Source organism: Carcharhinus amblyrhynchos, chromosome 23 (assembly GCF_965287045.1).
Source record: "Carcharhinus amblyrhynchos chromosome 23, sCarAmb.v2.hapA, whole genome shotgun sequence".
Taxonomy (NCBI): domain Eukaryota; kingdom Metazoa; phylum Chordata; class Chondrichthyes; order Carcharhiniformes; family Carcharhinidae; genus Carcharhinus; species Carcharhinus amblyrhynchos.
In genome coordinates, this window is record NC_137346.1 from 14,437,543 (window position 1) to 14,456,181 (window position 18,639).

The 18,639-nt window shown below is 48.7% G+C and overlaps 1 protein-coding gene across 3 annotated transcripts in view; it reads right to left on the reverse strand.

Annotated features, from left to right (window-relative positions):
* Positions 1-18,639, reverse strand: part of cuedc1b (CUE domain containing 1b) — a 133,762-nt gene that overhangs the window by 33,028 nt on the left and 82,095 nt on the right. For 2 of the 3 annotated variants that reach the window (XM_080210494.1, XM_080210496.1), the window contains exon 2: positions 4,167-4,795. In XM_080210494.1, coding sequence (XP_080066620.1) covers positions 4,167-4,475 — 309 coding nt within the window. In that variant the 5' untranslated portion in view covers positions 4,476-4,795. Of the gene's footprint in view, positions 1-4,166; positions 4,796-7,402; positions 7,421-18,639 lie in introns of those variants that run through there. The other variant, XM_080210495.1, reaches the window with a different exon arrangement.

Below are 18,639 nucleotides of genomic sequence, written 5' to 3' on the forward strand. Positions count from 1 at the left end.
TCTCAGGTTATTTCAAAACACACACACGTACAAGCACACACATGCAGGCACGCACACATAAATACATGTACGTGCACACACACACACACATACAAATGCACAAACACACACATGTGCACACATGTATACATGCACAAATATGCTTGTGCACACGCATACACACACGCACACACAAACACACATCCATGCTCTCACAAACAAACAAACACACACACACACACACACCCCCCCCCCCCCGCCCCCCCATATAACACCAAATAAAAGTTGAGGACCGTTGGTCTAGTTTTTTTTCATGCAGTATGTCGCTTGCTGGACTGACATTTATTGCCCATTCCTATAGACAAAAGCAAAATATTGCAGATGCTGGAATCTGAAACAAAATCAGAAAATACTGGTAAATCTCAGCAGGTCTGACAGCATCTGTGGGGAGAGAATAGAGCCAATGTTTTGAGTCTGGATGATTCTTTATCAGAACTGCTCTGACACAGGGTCATCCAGATTTCAAATGTTGGCTCCATCCTCTCCCCACAGATGCTGTCAGACCTGCTGAGATTTACCAGCATTTTCTGGTTTTGTTTCTCACTCCTAACTGCCCTCGAGAGGGTGGTGAGGGGCCGCCATCTCTAATCTCTGCTGTCCATCCGCTTTCATACCTTTCAGGTTTTGCCTTGACCGAGTACCTTGCTCGGCCCTTTCAGAAAGAGTTTCAATGGTCAACCCACACTGCTGTGTCTCCGGAGTCACATGTAGGCCAGACCAGGTAAGGATGGCAGATTTCCTTCCCTAAAGGACATTGGTGAACCAGATGGGTTTTCACAGCAATGGACAATGGTTTTGTGCTCACTTTGACTGTGACTAGTTTTTAATCCCAGATTTATCAATTCAAATTTTATCAGCTGCCAGCATGGGATTTGGACCCATGCTCCACACCCACGCAGCAAGACTCTGGCTTGAGCTCACAACCTTCTGCCTCAGATGTAAGAACCATGGGCTGCACGGTGGCACTGCAGCCTCACAGTGCCAGGGTACTCGGGTTCGATTCCCGGCTTGGGTCACTGTCTGCACGTTCTCCCTGTGTCTGCGTGGGTCTCTTCCAGGTGCTCCGGTTTCCTCCCACAGTCTGAAAGATGTTTAGGTTAGGTGGATTGGCCTCGTCAAATTGCCCCTTAGCGTCAGGAGGATTTGCAGGGTAAATGCATGGGGTTAAGGGGATAGGGCCTGGGTGGGACTGTGCTCAGTGCAGACATCATGGGCCAAATGGCCTCCTTCTGCACTGCTGGAGTCTATGATTCATTTGCTGTTATTCCTTGGTGGATATGAAAAGTATGTAAAAATAAATCGAGGAACACAGGGATGGTGGTCGCTGTTATTGAGGGATTTATAGTTCAGCTGGAATATTTTACTGCGGACATCAAAAGGAAATATTTTGTGCAAAGTGATTTATTAAGACGGGCTGTGTTAAGAAAACAAGTTCGTGTCCAAGGGTACAATCTTACTGTAACCCAATCAAGTCTTTCAGCCGCAAGGTAATCATGCCAAGCAGAACAAATATTTTCGGGTAATACGATGCTTCCTTTATGTAAAAGGGCTGGATGGTCACAGCTCTGACCTAACAGGCACTGTGGAGGAACCGGGCACCACAGCAGAGGGAGATTCACCAAGACTCCACCAGACACAGCATGGTCCTCACTGAGCAACTCTGCTCCCAGGTACAGCTACTGTCTACTGTGGTGCTGTACTGTGATCAGCCAAACATAGACGACAGAAGTAGGAGTAGGCCATATGGCCCTTCCAGCCTGCTCCACCATTCATTATGATCATGGCTGATCATCAAATTCAATATCCTGATCCCCTCCTTGCCCCCCATATCCCTTGATCCCTTTAGCCCCAAGATCGATATCAGGTTTAAGTCTATTTGTTAGTGTCACAAATTGGCTTACATTAACACTGCAATGAAGTTATTGTGAAAATCCCCTAGTCGCCTGTTTGGGTACACTGAGGGAGAATTTAGCGTGGCCAATGCACCCAACCAGCATGCCTTTCGGACTGTGGGAGGAAACTGGAGCACACTCCAGGGGGAGGAGCCAGTGTATGCTCTGGAGGAGAGGAGGAGGAGTCGGTGTGTATTCCAGGGGGAGGAGCCAGTGTGTGCTCTGGAGGGGGTGAGGAGGGGCCAATGCACACTCCAGAGTGAGGGAAAGGAGCCAGTGTACACTGCAGTGGGAGGAGCCAGTGTGTGCTCTGGAGGGGGTGAGGAGGAGCCATTGCACGCTCCAGGGGGAGGAGGAGGAGCCAGTGTACACTGCAGTGGGAGGAGCCAGTGTGTGCTCTGGAGGGGGCGAGGGAGAGCCAGTGCACGCTCCAGGGGGAGGAGGGGGAGCCAGTGTACACTGCAGTGGGAGGAGCCAGTGTGTGCTCTGGAGGGGGTGAGGAGGAGCCAGTGCACGCTCCAGGGGGAGGAGGGGGAGCCAGTGTACACTGCAGTGGGAGGAGCCAGTGTGTGCTCTGGAGGGGGCGAGGAAGAGCCAGTGCACGCTCCAGGGGGAGGGGGGGGAGCCAGTGTACACTGCAGTGGGAGGAGCCAGTGTGTGCTCTGGAGGGGGCGAGGAAGAGCCAGTGCACGCTCCAGGGGGAGGAGGAGGGAGAGCCAGTGCATCCAGCAGAGCAAAGGCAGTGAGTGGCCCTTTAGCAGAAACCACTGTACGGTGTACTGGGTACACTGAATACTGTTCAAAATCAAGAAAAGAGGAAGAATTATTTTTGGAAAGGGAACAGCTGCAGCGTGAGAGGAAGGCTGTTTGGATGATTTATTTTTGCTGGTTCCTGTACAATACTGCGATAGGAAGCTGATTCAGACAGGGTTTGGAACAGACCCACACACACACTTTCTCCCTTCCCTTTCCCTGCTGGGGGACTGCAGAAACTCCTCAGGCTGCAGTTCAAACACGGCGCCATGTAATTGGTCAGGGTGAGGCATCGTGCCTGAGGTCAGACCCTCCTCAGCCAACGTCCGCAGAGCGATGTTTTCTGGCTAATCCCATTGGGTGGAGGTTAGGCTCTGATCCCCCCAGCACAGAGGGACCTGAGGTCAATGATAAAACCTCTCACCTTGCTTGTGTAGACGGACTGCCCGGGATGGGTCAGGACTGGGCCCACCCTGGGACTGACCCCAGCCCTGTTAGCCCGGCTCCAACCCACCGGACAACCCACTTACCCATGGAAAGCTGAGTCATTTAGAACAGAACATTCCCAGGGCAACCTGGACAGATGTCCCTGGCTTCATTTAGTGTGAATGTAAATATGTGCCTGCAATTGCTGACATTCATTGAGGTAAATTATGTTCAGGGCAGCACAGTGGTGAGCACTGCTGCCTCACAGCGCCAAGGACCCGGGTTCGATCCCAGCCTCGGGTCACTGTCTGTGTGCAGTTTGCACGTTCTCCCCGTGTCTGCATGAATTTCCTCCGGGTGCTCCGGTTTTCTCCCACACTCTAAAGATCACAGAATCCCTACAGAGTAGACGAAGGCCATTCAGTCCATCAAGTCTGCACTGACCATATCCTAGCCAGGCCCTTTTCCCCTTAACGCCACATATTTAGAAACATAGAAAAACTACAGCACAAACAGGCCCTTTGGCCCACAAACTGCGCCAAACATGTCCCTACCTACGAGGCTTACCTATAACCCTCTAAGTTCCATGTCCTTATCCAGAAGTCTCTTAAAAGACCCTATCAAATCCACCTCCCCCACCACCGCCGCAGCCGATTCCACACACCCACCACCCTCTGGGTGAAAATCTTACCCCTGACATCTCCTTTGTATCTACTCCCCAAAATATTTACCATGTTAGTCCCCCTGGCACTATGGGACAATTTAGCATGGCCAACCAACCTAACCCGCACATCTTTGGACTATGGGAGAAAACTGGAGCATGTGCAGATTAGATGGATAGACCATGCTAAATTGCCCCTTAGTATCTCAATGGCCACGGAAAATGTGTGAGGTTACTGGGATAGGGTGTGGAAAGGGCCTGGGTAAGATACTCTATCAGGGAGTTGGAATAGACTCGATGGGCTGAATAGCCTCTTCTGCACTGCAGGGATTCTGTGATTTTGTTTTAACGTCAACCCACCTTACCGCCATGATGCTAGGACGTCCTGTGCTTACCTCTGGGGGGATACTGTCATCAGAGTCCGAGCTGTCGTCATACCCATTGTCAAATCCACAGTCCAAGTTCATCTGCAGCAGTTGGTCAATGGTGGCGTCCACAGCCCCGTTGTTTGCTCTCAGGACGCACTCGATCACGTCATAGTCCATGTTTGGAAACATGACCTTGAAGTCCTCCATGGCCTGGTTGAACTCAAGTCTCCGGACTTGCCGGGGTGGCCTGCTGTTGTTGAGCAGCTGTGAAGGCGGATTGGCCGAGCCATTCTTGGAGTTGCCATTGCTGCTGTTCCGCCGGAAAAGGCTGGTCATTTTCCGGAACGTCTTTCGGAACCTGCTCGGCTTGGGGTGGGAAATGGTGGGAGCTTCTGGTGGGGTCAGAGCTCACGCGCAAAGCCGCTGCGGAACCATATCCCGAGGTTTCAGACACAAGTGTAGACAGTCCCAGTGCGAACATTCACAATGCTTTATAATAAAATCAACAAGTCCTCACAACCATGGGCTTCTGGGATGGAAACAACGCATGCCACAGGAATCACCGCTTGCTGAACACACTGGCAAAGATCCTATACCATCCCACTCCTCACAAGCACCACAATCTCAGCGCGCATCTCCGAGACTCATTCACACATCTGCAAGAGAGAAACAATAGCTGATGTTAGTTCCACCTTACTGGCAATTCACTTTAAAAAATTACTTTCAGGATACAGGCAGTACCGCCATTTAACAGTGAATAGAATAGAAATGTAGAAACTAAAGGCAGGAGTAGGCCATTTGGCTCTTCGAGCCTGCTCCACCATTCATTTTGACCATGGCTGATCATCAAATTCAATATCCTGATTCCCCACCTTCCTTCCCATATTCCTTGATCCCTTTAGCCCCAATTTAATTTCTTCTTAAAATCACACAACGTTTTGGCCTCAACTACTTTCTGTGGTAGTGAATTCTACATACTCACCACTCTCTGAGTGAAGAAATTTCTCCTAATCTCAGTCCTAAAAGTTTTAGTTCTGGACTCCCCCACCATTGGGAACATTCTTTCTCAATCTATCCTGTCTAATCCAGTCAGAATGTTATAACTTTCTATGACAATAGAATCAAAGAATCCCTACAGTGCAGAAGGAAGCCCTTTGGCCCATTGAGCCTGTATCGACAACAATCCCACCCAGACCCTATCTCCCATGTATTTAATCTGCCAGTGCCCCTGACATTAAGGGACAATTTAGCATGGCCAATCCACCACACATCTTTGGACTGGGGAAGGAAATTGGAGCCTCTGGAGGAAACCCAGGCTGACATGGGGAGAATGTGCAAACTTCACACCGACGGTGACCCGAGGTTGTCGTTCGTTCGACTGAGTGCCGTGCGAGGCTGCTTCAGAAGCCCATTCAAGTACAAACAGTGAGAAGACACAGCAGCCTCCCGTCCCTGAAGGACATGCCTAAACAATCCCGCAGCTTTCTTGGACAATTATTTCCTGTGCTGGCCCACAGCTGACCTGATTTACGGAATTTAATTTCGCAGCCAGTGGGATTTGAACTCACCGTCTCTCTCTGCTAGTCCGATGGGGAACAGCAGATTTACCGCACAATAAAGGGTTAGATCCAAGGTTCCAGCTCAAATTAAGAATGCAGGAATATCGTTGCTCGGTAAATTACTATTGGACTGGATGTTACAGAAGGTGACAGACCCACCAGCTGTATAACGGTACCACATGGGAGAACAATAATCCCATGGATGACCCCTGACCTTTGCCACTTACCTGGTCACAGGTGAGAGAAAAGTTCGGGCCTAAGTTCCATTTGGTCTTAGGTCAGAAGAGGGGGGGGATGTTCGCCGATGATGGCACAATGCTTTTGATTTGATTTGGTTTATTATCGTCACGTGTATTGGTATACAGTGAAAAGCATTGTTTCTTTTGCACTGTACAAACAAAGCGTACTTGTTTATAGAGAAGGAAAGGAGAGAGTGCAGAATGTAGTGTTAGCATCATAGCTAGGGTGTAGAGAAAGATCAACTTGATACGAGGTAGGTCCATTCAAAAGTCTGACGGCAGCAGGGAAGAAGCTGTTCTTGAGTCGGTTGGTACACATCCAAACTAAGCCTCCATCTCCATTTCCTCTACTCCTGCAGGTGCTGACTTGTCCCAGAGTATGAATGCTCACCAGCACTGTTTTATTACACTCTCATCAATTATTCCCTGTTTCAGAAGATTTCCCTGCAACTGGGAGGACTTAACATTTCGCCATGACAACCACTGTGTTATATTAGCCAATCAGAGACATACCTTTCTGAAGAAAGGTCGCCTTCTAACCCTAACTGGGTGCTGTTACTGCGTTCTATTGGCTACGGTGAGCGGTATTTCTTCGGGCGGCGCAGTGGCACAGTGGTTAGCACTGCTGCCTCACAACGCCAGGGACCTGGGTTCAATTCCCGGTTTGGGTCACCGTCTGTGCAGAATCTGCACATTCTCCCCGTGTCTGCATGGGTTTCCTCCAGGTGCTCCGGTTTCCTCCCCCAGTCCAAAGATGTGCGGGTTAGGTACCGTGCTAAATTGCCCCTTACTGTCAGGGGGATTAGCAGGGTAAATATGTGGGGCTACGGGGATAGGGCCTGGGTGGGATTGTTGCCGGCACAGGGCTGAATGGCCTCTTCCTGCACTATAGGGTTTCTATGAAGGAACGACGATATATTTCCAAGTCAAGATGGTGAGTGGCTCGGAGGGGAACTTGCAGGCAGTGGCGTTCCCGGGTATCTGCTGTCCTTGTCTTTCTAGGTGATAGCGGGTGCAGGTTTGGAAGGCACAGTGATTACACTGCTGCCTCACAATGCCAGAGACTCGGGTTCGAATCCAGCCTCAGATGACTGTATGGAGTTTGCACGTTCTCCCCGTGTCCGCGTGAGAATCCTCTGGGTGCTCCAGTTTCCAGAGATGTGCAGGTTGGGTGGATTAGCGGGGTAAATGTTTGGGGTTACAGGGATAGGGCCTGGGTACGGTGCTCTATCGGAGAGTCAGTGCAGACTACATGAGCCAAATGGCCTCTTTCTGCGCTGTAGGATTTCTATATAGAAAATAGACGCTTTTACAGGAATTCTGGCAAGTGACTGTGATGCATCTTGTAGATGGTGCACACTTGCTACCGCTGTACATCAGTGGCGGAGGGAGTGAATGTTTAGAATGGGGCTGCTTTCTTCTGGATGGCGTCGAGCTTCTCGAGTGTTGTTGGAGCTGCACTCACCCAGCCAGGCATGGAGTAATTCCATCAGACCTCTGACTTGTGCCTTGTAATTGGGGGAAAAAGGTTTTCAGGAGTCAGGGGTGAGTTATTCACCATTCACAAACAAGCTACAACACGTCACACACATCTGAAGACGCTGATGTGATCTGCCCGGGTCACTCCCGTGAGCGGCTCAGTGATGTCCTCGATTGCCAGAAACGTCAGATGCTCGGTCCGATCTGAGGGGGGAGGGAGCAGATTGGGCAGTGATTGTCCGAGGCTGCAGCAGGCAGCCCCTGGGCCTGTGGAGCAGGCCAGATCGCTCAGGCTGTGTATGGAAGCTGGCAGGCAGAAGGGAAGCCCAGTCGCAGGGTGACGGAGACAAAGCTTTGCCTGTCTCGCGCGCCAAACTAATCACCAACCATCCAGCCCAGGAAGTAAACCGCAATGTTGTCGACGCATCCTTTTCACCCTTTGTGGCTGAAGAGATCATGTGAATCTTCTCTGGCTGTTTTGCATATTGCTTTTGTCTCTCGGTTGAGAATTACTTTTTAACTGGAGCTGAAAACAACACTGGAATGCATTCAGCTGCTGAACCGAGGACACGACAGGACAAAACAGTTTGCTCTTTGCTGGCTTTGTACCAGGGTCTGTAACCCTGCCAACCTGCATGGTGGCACAGTGGTTAGCGCTGCTGCCCCACAGCACCAGGGGAACCTGGGTTCGATTCCTGGTTTGGGTGACTGTGTGGAGTTTGCACGTTCTCCAACTCAAGAGAACTGCTTGAGTTTCCTCCCACATTCCGAAATACATGCTGGTTAGGCACTTTGGCTAAATTCTCCCACAGCCACGTGACAGACCAGATCTCATTTCGGCCCTCCCGCCAATACTTCCTGGCCCACTGCACTATCTGAGCAGCACGCCAGGCACTGGAAAATTGTGCCCCAGATCTTTGTATGGATTTGCAGTCCTTAGAATCTCTCGGAATCGCTTGCAGCACAGAGCAAGGCCATTCAGCCCATCGTGTCCATACCAGCCCTCTGAACGAGCACTTCACCCAGTGCCGTTCTCCTACCTTATCCCTGGAGGGCTGCATTTATATAATTCCCTTTCAAATAATCATCTAATTCCCTCGGTTGAAATGGCCTCCACCACACTCTCAGGCAGTGCGTTCCAGATCCAAACCACTCACTGCCTGAGAAAGATTTTCTCATGTCTGCTTCTTCTGCCAATTATTTTTAATCTGCGCTGTCTCATTCTCAATCTTTTCACAAGTGGGAATAATTTCTCCCCCATCTACTCTGTCCAGGCCCCTCCTGATTTTGAACGCTTCGATCAAATCTCCTTCCAGCCTTCATTTCTCCAAGGAAAAGAATCCCAACTTCCTAATCTTGATTCATAGCTGAAGTTACCCATCCTTGTAACCCTTCTTGTAAACCTCTCCTGCACTCTCTCCAATGCCTCCACATCCTTCCTATAGTGTGGCACCCAAAACAGAACACAATATTCCAGCTGATATCTAATTAGTGCCTTATGGATGTTCGTAAGAACATAAGAAATAGGAGCAGGAGTAGGCCATCTAGCCCCTCGAGCCTGCCCCGCCATTCAATAAGATTACGGCTGATCTGAAGTGGATCGATTCTGCTTACCCGCTTGCTCCCTATAAACCTTAATTCCCTTAGCGATCAGAAATCTATCTACCCATGACTTAAACATATTCAACGAGGTAGCCTCCACCACTTCAATGGGCAGAGAATTCCAGAGATTTACTGCCCTCGGAGAGAAGTTCTTCCTCAACTCTGTTCTAAACTGACCCCCCTTATTCTGAGGCTGTGCCCTCTAGTTCTGGTTTCCTTCCTAAGTGGAAAGAATCTCTCTACCTCTGTCCTATCCAGCCCCTTCATTATCTTATATGTCTCTATAAGGTTCAATGGCGCCTCCTTGCTGTAGGTGATGCCTCTATTAATTAAGCCCAAGATGCTGTGTTTTTGTTTATTCATTTGTGGGCCATGGGTGTCACTGGCTGGCCACCATTTATTGCCCATCTCTAGTCACCCTTGAGAAGGTGGTGGTGAGCTGCCTTCTTGAATCGCTGCAGACCATGTTCTACAATGCCATTATGGAGGGAATTTCAGGATTCTGACCCAGAACCTGCGAAGGAATAGTGATATATTTCCAAATCAGGATGGTGAGTGGCCTGGAGGGGAGCTTGCACGTCTGGTATGATTTATTAACAGCTCTCTCAACCTGACCTTTCACCTTCAATGACATTTGTACATATTGTAGAATCATAGAATCCCGACAGTGCAGGAAAAGGCCATTTGGCCCATCAAGACCACTCTGACAACAATCCCACACAGGCTCTATTACTATAACCCCGCATATTTACCCTAGCTAGTCCCCCTGACACAGAGGGGCAATTTAGCCTGGCCAATCCACCTAACCTGCACATCTTTGGACTGTGGGAGGAAACCGGAGCACCCGGAGGAAACCCACATAGACACGGGGAGAATGTGCAAACTCAACACAGACAGTGACCCAAGAATTGAATCCAAATTCCTGGTGCCGTGAAGCAGCAGTGCTAACCACTGTGCTGCCCATATACACCCAGGCCCCTCTAGTGTTCCTGCATCCCCTTTAGAGTAGTCCCCTTTGTTTTATGTTATCTATGTTCTTCCTACCAGAATGTAACACCTCACATTTCCTCCACGTTGAACTTCATCTGCCACCCATCCGCCCAATGTACCACCCTGTCTTTGTCGTCCTCACAGTTTACAACGTTTCCGAGTTTTGTATCATCCGCGTATTTTGAAATTGCTCCAAGATCCAGGTCATTAATGTACATTAGGAAAGGCAAGAGTTTCAATTCCATCTCCTAGGGATCTCCAAAACAAACCTTCCTTTGCAGGCCTGAAAAAACATCTATTGCTCTCGGTTTCCTGTTGTTCAGCCAATGTTTTAACCATGTTGTACCGCCGCTTTTATTCCTCTCTCTCTCACTCGCTCCTTCTAGCTCTTTCTTTTTTCCATTACTTTCTCTCTCTCCAACTCTTTCTCTCTCCCTCTATCTTTCTAGCTTTCTCTCTATCCCTCCACCTCTATCTCTCTCCCTCTGTCTTTCTCTCTTTCTATTTCTTTCTCTCTGTCTCTCCCTCCATCTCTTTCTCTCTCCCTCTATCTTTCTCTCTTCCTCCCTCCATCTGTTTCTCTCTCTCTCTTTCTCTCTTCCTCCGTCCACCTCTCTGTCTCTCTCTCTCTCTTTCTCTCTCCCTCTAACTCTCCGTCTATCTCTATCCCTCCCTCTCCTATTATCTCTCTCTCTCCCTCCATCTCTTTCTCTCTCCTTCTATCTTTCTGTCTCCTCCCTCCATCTCTCTCTCTCCCTCTATCCCTCCCTCCATCTCTCTCTCTCTATCTTTCTCTCTCCCGCTATCCCTCTCTCTCCCTCTATCTCTCTCACTCCCTCTATCCCTCGCTCTCTCCCCCCATCTCTTTCTCTCTCCCTCTTTTATACAACTTTTCTTGATCTGTTGTGAGACGGCGATGGCTATGTTCAGTGGGAAACCTCGTTGATAATGGTGGGTCCATAAGGTCCCACCAGCAGCGGGTGATGTCCTGCCTCCTGTCGCAGTGAAACACGCTTTGGAGCAGGAGGAAAATCCCACCCACTGTATCCAATACCTTCTGAAAGTCCATTTACATCAACAAGATCACCCTCAACAACCCTGTCCGGTACCTCTCCAAAATACTTCAGCAAGCAATTACAAAAAGTTGTGAATATAGCCCAATCCATCAGGCAAACCAGCCTCCCATCCATTGATTCTGTCTACACTTCCCACTGCCTCGGCAAAGCAGCCAGCATAATTAAGGATCCCAGACACTCCGGACATTCTTTCTCCCACTTCCATCGGGAAAAAGATACAAAAGTCTGAGGTTACGTACCAACCAACACAAGAACAGCTTCTTCCTTGCTGCCGTCAGACTTTTGAATGGACCTACCTTGCATTAAGTTGATCTTTCTCTAAACCCTGGCTATGACTGTAACACTGCATTCTGCACTCTCTCCTTTCCTTCTCTATGAACAGTATGCTTTGTCTATAGCACATAAGAAACAATACTCTTCACTGTATGTGACAATAATAAATCAAATCAAATTAAATCAAATAAGTTATTCCAACAGTTTTCCCTTCAAAATCTGGGCCAGCTCCTCTTAATTATCCTGTATTTGTCCACGTGACTATGAATTCAGTCCTTAAATAATTTCTAAAAGTTTCCCCACCATCGAAATTAAACTGGTTGATCTGTTACCCCTCTTAGAGAGGGTACGGAAAAATTTACCAGAATGGTTCTCAGCCACGAAACACTTCAGTTCTGTGGTTAGATGGGAGAACTTTGGGTTGCTGCCCTGAGAGAAAGGGCAGGTTGAAAAGAGATTTCATAGAGGAGAGAGGGAGAGACAGAGAGATGGAGGGAGAGAGATAGAGGGAACAAGAAAGATAAAGGGATAAAGGAAGAGATGGAGATGGAAGGGGATAGAAAGAGAAAGAGATAGAGGAGAAAGAGCGAGATGGAGGGAGGGAGAGAGATAGACAGAGAAAGATAGAGGGAGAGAGAAAGATTTAGGAAGAAAGAAAGAGATGGAGGGGGAGAGAGAGAGAGATAAATAAAAAGAGAGAAAGATAGAGGGAGAAAGGGATGGAGAGAGAAAAAGAAACAGAGGGAGTGAAAGAGAGATAGAGGGACAGAGACAGAGATGGAGGGAGACAGAGATGGAGGGAGACAGAGATGGAGGGAGACAGAGATGGAGGGAGACAGAGATGGAGGGAGACAGAGATGGAGGGAGACAGAGATGGAGGGAGACAGAGATGGAGGGAGACAGAGATGGAGGGAGACAGAGATGGAGGGAGACAGAGATGGAGGGAGACAGAGATGGAGGGAGACAGAGATGGAGGGAGACAGAGATGGAGGGAGACAGAGATGGAGGGAGACAGAGATGGAGGGAGACAGAGAGAGATAGAAAGAGAGAAAGAAAGAGAGAGGGAGAGAGAAAGAGGTGGAAAAGAGAGAGAGAGAGAGAGTCAGTGAGGGAATGGGTCATAGAAAGAGATGGGACTGAGGAAGAGAAACAGCAAGAGGTAAAATAAAACTTGCATTTATATTGCACCAACTCACATTTCTCAGGTACATCACAAGTGTTTCAGGGTGAAACGATTACCTTTAAGGGATTGGCACTGTAGCCAATGGCAAATACCTGTGAACAGTCTTATCTCCCAAAGAGCTATGAAAAGGACCATTTCATCTGGTTCTGATATTGCTGGTTAACAGTTAATTGGCCCAGATATGAAGATGAATTCTCTGCTCAATGGACAGAGCTGTGGGGCATTTTAACACCCACATTAACACCCAGATCAGAGAATTTCACCTCACTCAGAGACCATGTTCTGTCGACTGCATTCAACACTTTCCACAATAGGCACCCGGAGTTCCTTCCCAACTCAACCTGAACACGCCAGAGGCTGTCGGTGGGAGGAATTCCTGGAACTTCCTCCGCAGGCTAAGAAATCCGTTGATTCTGTGGAAATGAATGATCCCGGGAAACTCACAGCATTCTTTAGATTAATTCCAGGAAGCTGCACACTGCTGCCAGCCATTAAGTGATAAGTCACAGATGTACAAAATCTCATTTCTCACCTGTCCCTCATCTGAAAGATCACTTCATGAGGCAGCTAAGAAAAGCACAGCTAAATCAACAAATGAATCTATTTCACCAGCAGAGAAGGTGTTTAAAATCACAATTTCCCACAGATATCCTCAAAGTACAAGTTACCGGGAATGAGCACAATAGTTAAACACAGAAACAGGCCATTCGGCCCATCTGGACCGTTCTCCGTACCAGCCTCCGTATTTTCATCTCAACCTGTGAACACATCCATTCGCCTCTCTCCATTCACCGGAATGCCAATAATTGCTTAAAATAATGCCACAATTTTAAAATTCTTGTCCTTGTTTTGAATTACCCTTCTCCCACCTCTGCCACCTTCTTCCGTCGGGAAAAAGGCACAAAAGTCTGAGGTCACATACTAACCGACTCAAGAACATCTTCTTCCCCGCTGCCATCAGTCTTTTGAATGGACCTACCTTGCATTAAGTTGATTGTTCTCTGCACCTTGACTATGACTGTAACACTACATTCTGCACTCTCTCCTTTCCTTCTCTATGTACGGTATGCTTTGTCTTATAGCCCGCAAGAAACAATACTTTCCACTATATGTTAAGACATGTTACAATAATAAATCAAATTAGATCAAATCAAATCCACTAACCCTACAACCCTCCTGTAGATCTGCGCTCCTTCAATTCTGACCTCTTGCACAACCCTGATCGTTGGTGGTGGTGCCTTCAACTACCAACACCCTCAGCTCTTAGGGTGGCACAGTGGTTAGCACGGCTGCCTCACAGCTTCAGGGACCCGGGTTCGATTCCGGCCTCGGGTCACTGTCTGTGTGATGTTTGCCTCATGTCTGCCTCGAATCATAGAACCCTACAGGGCAGAAAGAGGCCCTTCGGCCCATCGAGTCTGCACCGAACACAATCCCAGCCAGGCCCTACCCCCCTATCTCTACATATTATACCCACTAATCCCTCTAACCTATGCATCCCTGGGCACTAAGGGGCAATTTCTTAGCATGGCCAATCAACCTAACCCGCACATCTTTGGACTGTGGGAGGAAACCAGAGCACCCGGAGGAAACCCACGCAGACACGAGGAGAACGTGCAAACTCCACACAGACAGTGACCCGAGCCGAGAATCGAACCCAGGACCCTGGAGCTGTGAAGCTGCAATGCTAACCACTGTGCCACCGTGCTGCCTCAATTTCCTCCAGGTGCTCCAGTTTCCTTCCACAGTCCAAAGGTATGTGGATTAAGTGGATTGGCCATATTAAATTGCACTTTCATGTTAAGAAGATTAGCAGGCTAAATGCATGGGGTTGAGGGGATAGGGCTTGGATGGGATTGTTGTTGGGGCAGGCCTGATGGGCTGAATGGCCTCTTCCTACACTGTAGGAATTCTGTGATTCTAGGGATTCTACAATTCCATCCTAAAGCAGTCTGCTTCCCTCATGTCATTCCGTCAAATCGGCTTTGCAAAGCATCTGGTCATCCGCCCTCATATCACCCGATGTGGCTTAGTGTCAAATTCTGTGAAGCACCCTGGGAGGTTTTCCCACATGAAAAGGCGCCACATCAATGCAAGTCGCTGTTGTTAGTGTTTACAAGCAGGGGACTGACTAATCCCTTAAGTCAAAACTGCAGTCCCACCCACGACAGGTAACTTTAACTGCTTTCTCCTCATTACACGGGCAGGATGCCATTATCAATGTTAAACGTTATTGGTTCACTGCCCAGGGTAATTAGGAATGGACGATAAGTGTTGGCCTAGCCAGCGATGCCCACACTCTGTGCAAGAAGCTTTGAAAACCCAGAATACAAGATGGAATCTGAGTTCGAAGGGCATTGGGTGTGTTACAGAAGTCTCTATGGCAACCACTAGTAGATGAGCACCTATTGCAACCGCAATGTTGCCTCATTAACTATTTCACCTCTGGTGTTTATTGAACAACTTCCCTTCCCTGACACATCCTCCCCAGTGGGTCATGGGTTTAGCTGGGATATAGCTTCCTCAGATGGCCAATCTTCCGTTAGTGAGATTCCCATTCAGGAAGGCGCATGGTGACCTCTTGCAAGCTGTGCTCAGCATACCCTCTACAATCATAGAATCCCTACAGTGCAGAAAGAGGTCATCGATCCTGCACTGACAATAATCCCACCCAGGCCCTATCCCCATAACCCCCACATATTCACCCCGCTAATCCCTCTAACCCATGCATCCCAAAAGGGATAATTTAGCATGGCCAATGCACCCTAACCCACAAATCTTTGGAGTACGGGAGGAAACTGGAGCACCCGGAGGAAACCCACACAGACACAGGGAGAACGTGCAGACTCCACAGAGACACTCTAATTCTATCTTTTATTCTCATTCTAGGCTTCTAAAGCTTTACTCTAACTCTTTTAAACTCTCTAACAATGCCAAATTCAGTAATACCTCATATTAAGTTGATCTTTCTCTGCATCCTGACTATAACACCACATTCTGCACCCTCTCATTTTCTTCTCTATGAACGGTATGCTTTGTCGGTATAGTGTGCAAGAAACATTATTTTTCACGGTATGTTAATACATGTGACAATAATAAATCAAATCAAATCAGTGGGATTTCTAACGAAGCAGGAGGAGTGGAGACTTCAGCTGCCACATGTGGGTTTCCAGTGGGACACAGGCCAGGCAGCTGTCTAGAAGGGGACCCTGGATGAGCTTTCCCTCTCTGCGGCTAATTCCCAGTTCCAACCCGGAACACCAATCCCACCCCATAGCTGGAATCTTTGCCCCTGAGTTGGAGCTGTGGGCCCTGTAGCAATCTGTGTTTATGGTCCACCTTTCGCACAGCGACTCTTCACAGGACTGTTGTTATCAAACAAAATTTGACACCGAGACGAATAGGACAGGTGACCAAAACATCGGTCAGAAGAGGTAGGTTTCACAGAACGTCTTAGAAGGAGAAAAGAGCGACAGAGAGGTGGAAAGAGCTTAAGGCTCACAATCAGAAGGCATGGTCACCAATGGTGTGTGATAAATATTGAAGATGTACAATGCGGCACGGAGGCACAGTGGTTAGCACTGCTGCCTCACAGCTCCAGGGACCCAAGTTCGATTCCCGGTTTGGGTCACCGTCGGTATGGAGGTTGCACATTCTCCCCATGTCTGTGTGGGTTTCCTCCCACACTCCAAAGAAGTGCAGATTAGGTGCATTGGCCATGCTAAATTTCCCCTTAGTGTCCCGGGATGTGTAGGTTAGAGGGATTAGCAGGGTAAATACGTGAGGTTATAGGGATAGAGCCTGGGTGAGTTGTTGTTGATGCAGACTTGATGGGCCAATTGAGATTCGAAGAGGTTTAGATTCTAAGAGATTGTCCCTTAGTGCCCCAAGATGTGTAAATTAGGGGAATCTGTAGGGTTATGGGGATAGGGCCTAGGGATCAAGCTCATCTTGGGAGAGCCCATCCAGAGTCGATGGGCTGAATGGCCTCCTATTGCACTGTAGGGATTCTATGGTTCTATCCCCACTTCTGTATTTTGTAACTTACAAGTTCGCACCATTGGAATTAGGGAGATTTGCAGTCCAGCAAATGAGGAGGAGGAGAAAGGTGGGAGATGGGAGTAGGCCATTCGGCCCTTCAGACCTGCTTGACCATTCAATCAGATCGGGGCTGATCTGTACTCAACTCCATCACCCGGCTAAGCTCCATATCTCTCGACGCCCTTACCTCAGATCTGTCTTGAAAGTCCTTTCGCAATCAATAAAGATGACTTTTAAACGGGCGTCATGGGAGAAACTAGGCCCGTTCCATTAAAAAGCAGAAGGCAAATTAAACAGGAGCAGGACAGAGGTCGCACCAGGACAGCAACCAGAAAACAGGGGACGACTCGAGAGACGGGATTTGACACTAATGAGTACGAGTTTTAACAAATAGCTCTGTCTGTACATTGTGGATTTAATGGACAGTTAGTCGCACAGCAGTAAGCCTTCTCTGCAATACAACAGCTGAAACAGAAATAATGGCTCAGAGCAGCACTGCCACGAAGGCAGCTCATTGCTCACAAAGTTTATTAGTCAAGTGGCTCGACACGTTTTTACCTGCGCATAAGGATGGTAGCTTGTCTCCACCGCGCTGGAGATATTCTCTACTTCGACTCACTTCAGGCCTCCCGGACCAATGTTCTTTTTCTCGGCAATCACAGGTTAAGGGACCCGAGAGAACTGAATAAAAATTAGTGTGAGGAAGATGGTGCAGCCGTGCCAGAAAGCTCGATCCGCGAAAACACATCCGAGGGGGAAAAAAAAAACTCTTCCAAGGCAGAGAGGGAGAGACACACAGTTCCTCAGGCAGGAGGAAGCATCATACTGCAGAGAACTAAGAGCCCAACTGTGGTCCCCGGTGCCCACAGCAGAACGGGCCTCCAGCGGGAGGTGGGTAGGTGCCCAGGGATTTGGTCCGACGGGGGGGGGGGGGGGGGACACCCTAACGGGTGTAACTGCAGTAGAGAGGGTAACGGAAGAGATTTACGAGGATGTTGCCAGGACTGGAAAATTGCAGCCACGAGGAAGGAATCCCTGGGCACTTACCCACCTCCCGCTGGAGGCCCGTTCTGCTGTGGGCACCGGGGACCACAGTTGGGCTCTTAGTTCTCTGCAACACGATGTTCCCTCCTGCCTCAAGAACCGTGTGTCTCTCCCGCTCGGCCTTGGAGGAGATTTTTTTTCCCCCTCGGATGTGTTTTCGCGAATCGAGCTTTCTGGCACGGCTGCACCATCTTCTTCGCACTAATTTTTGTTCGGCTCTCTCGGGTCCTTTAACCTGTGATTGCCGAGGACATTGGTTCAGGAGGCCTGAAGCGAGTCAGAGGAGAGAATATCTCCAGTGATGGGCTGCAAATCTCTCTAATTCCAAGGGCGCTAACTTGTAAGGTACAAAATTCAAAAGTGGCGATAGAACCATAGAATCCCCTTAGTGCGGAAGGAGGCCATTCTGCCCATCTTGTCCATGCCTACCTTTAGACGCTCACATGCCCTTTCTAATCCCACCTTCCTGCACCTGGCCTGTAGCCCTGTAGCTTACAGCACTTAAGGTGCAGATCCAGGTAGTTTTTAAAAAGAGTTTAGGGTCTCTGCCTCCAACTGGGGCAGTGAATTGCAGACATCCACTACCTTTGATGTAAAAAAGTTCTTCCTCGTGTCCCCTCTACACCTGCTGCCACTTACCATGAATCCCTGTCCCCAGTTCTGGAATTCTCCACCAAGGGAAGCAATTTTATCCTGTCCACTCTATCTCTTGCCTTCCTAATTTTGTACACCTTTATCAAGTCACCCCTCAGCCTTCTTTGTTCCGAGGTAACTAACCCCAACCTCTCCAATCTCTCCTTGTAGCTACACTTGTCCAGCCCTGGCAACATTCTTGTAAACCTCCTCTGCACACTCTCCAGAGCAATTACGTCCTTCCTGTAATGTGGCGACCAGAACTGCACACAATACTCCAGCTGTGGCCTCACCAGTGTTTTATACCATTCCAATGTTATACCTTTAATTTTACATTCTACATCTCTGCCGGTGAAGGAGAGCATTCCATTTTACAACCTT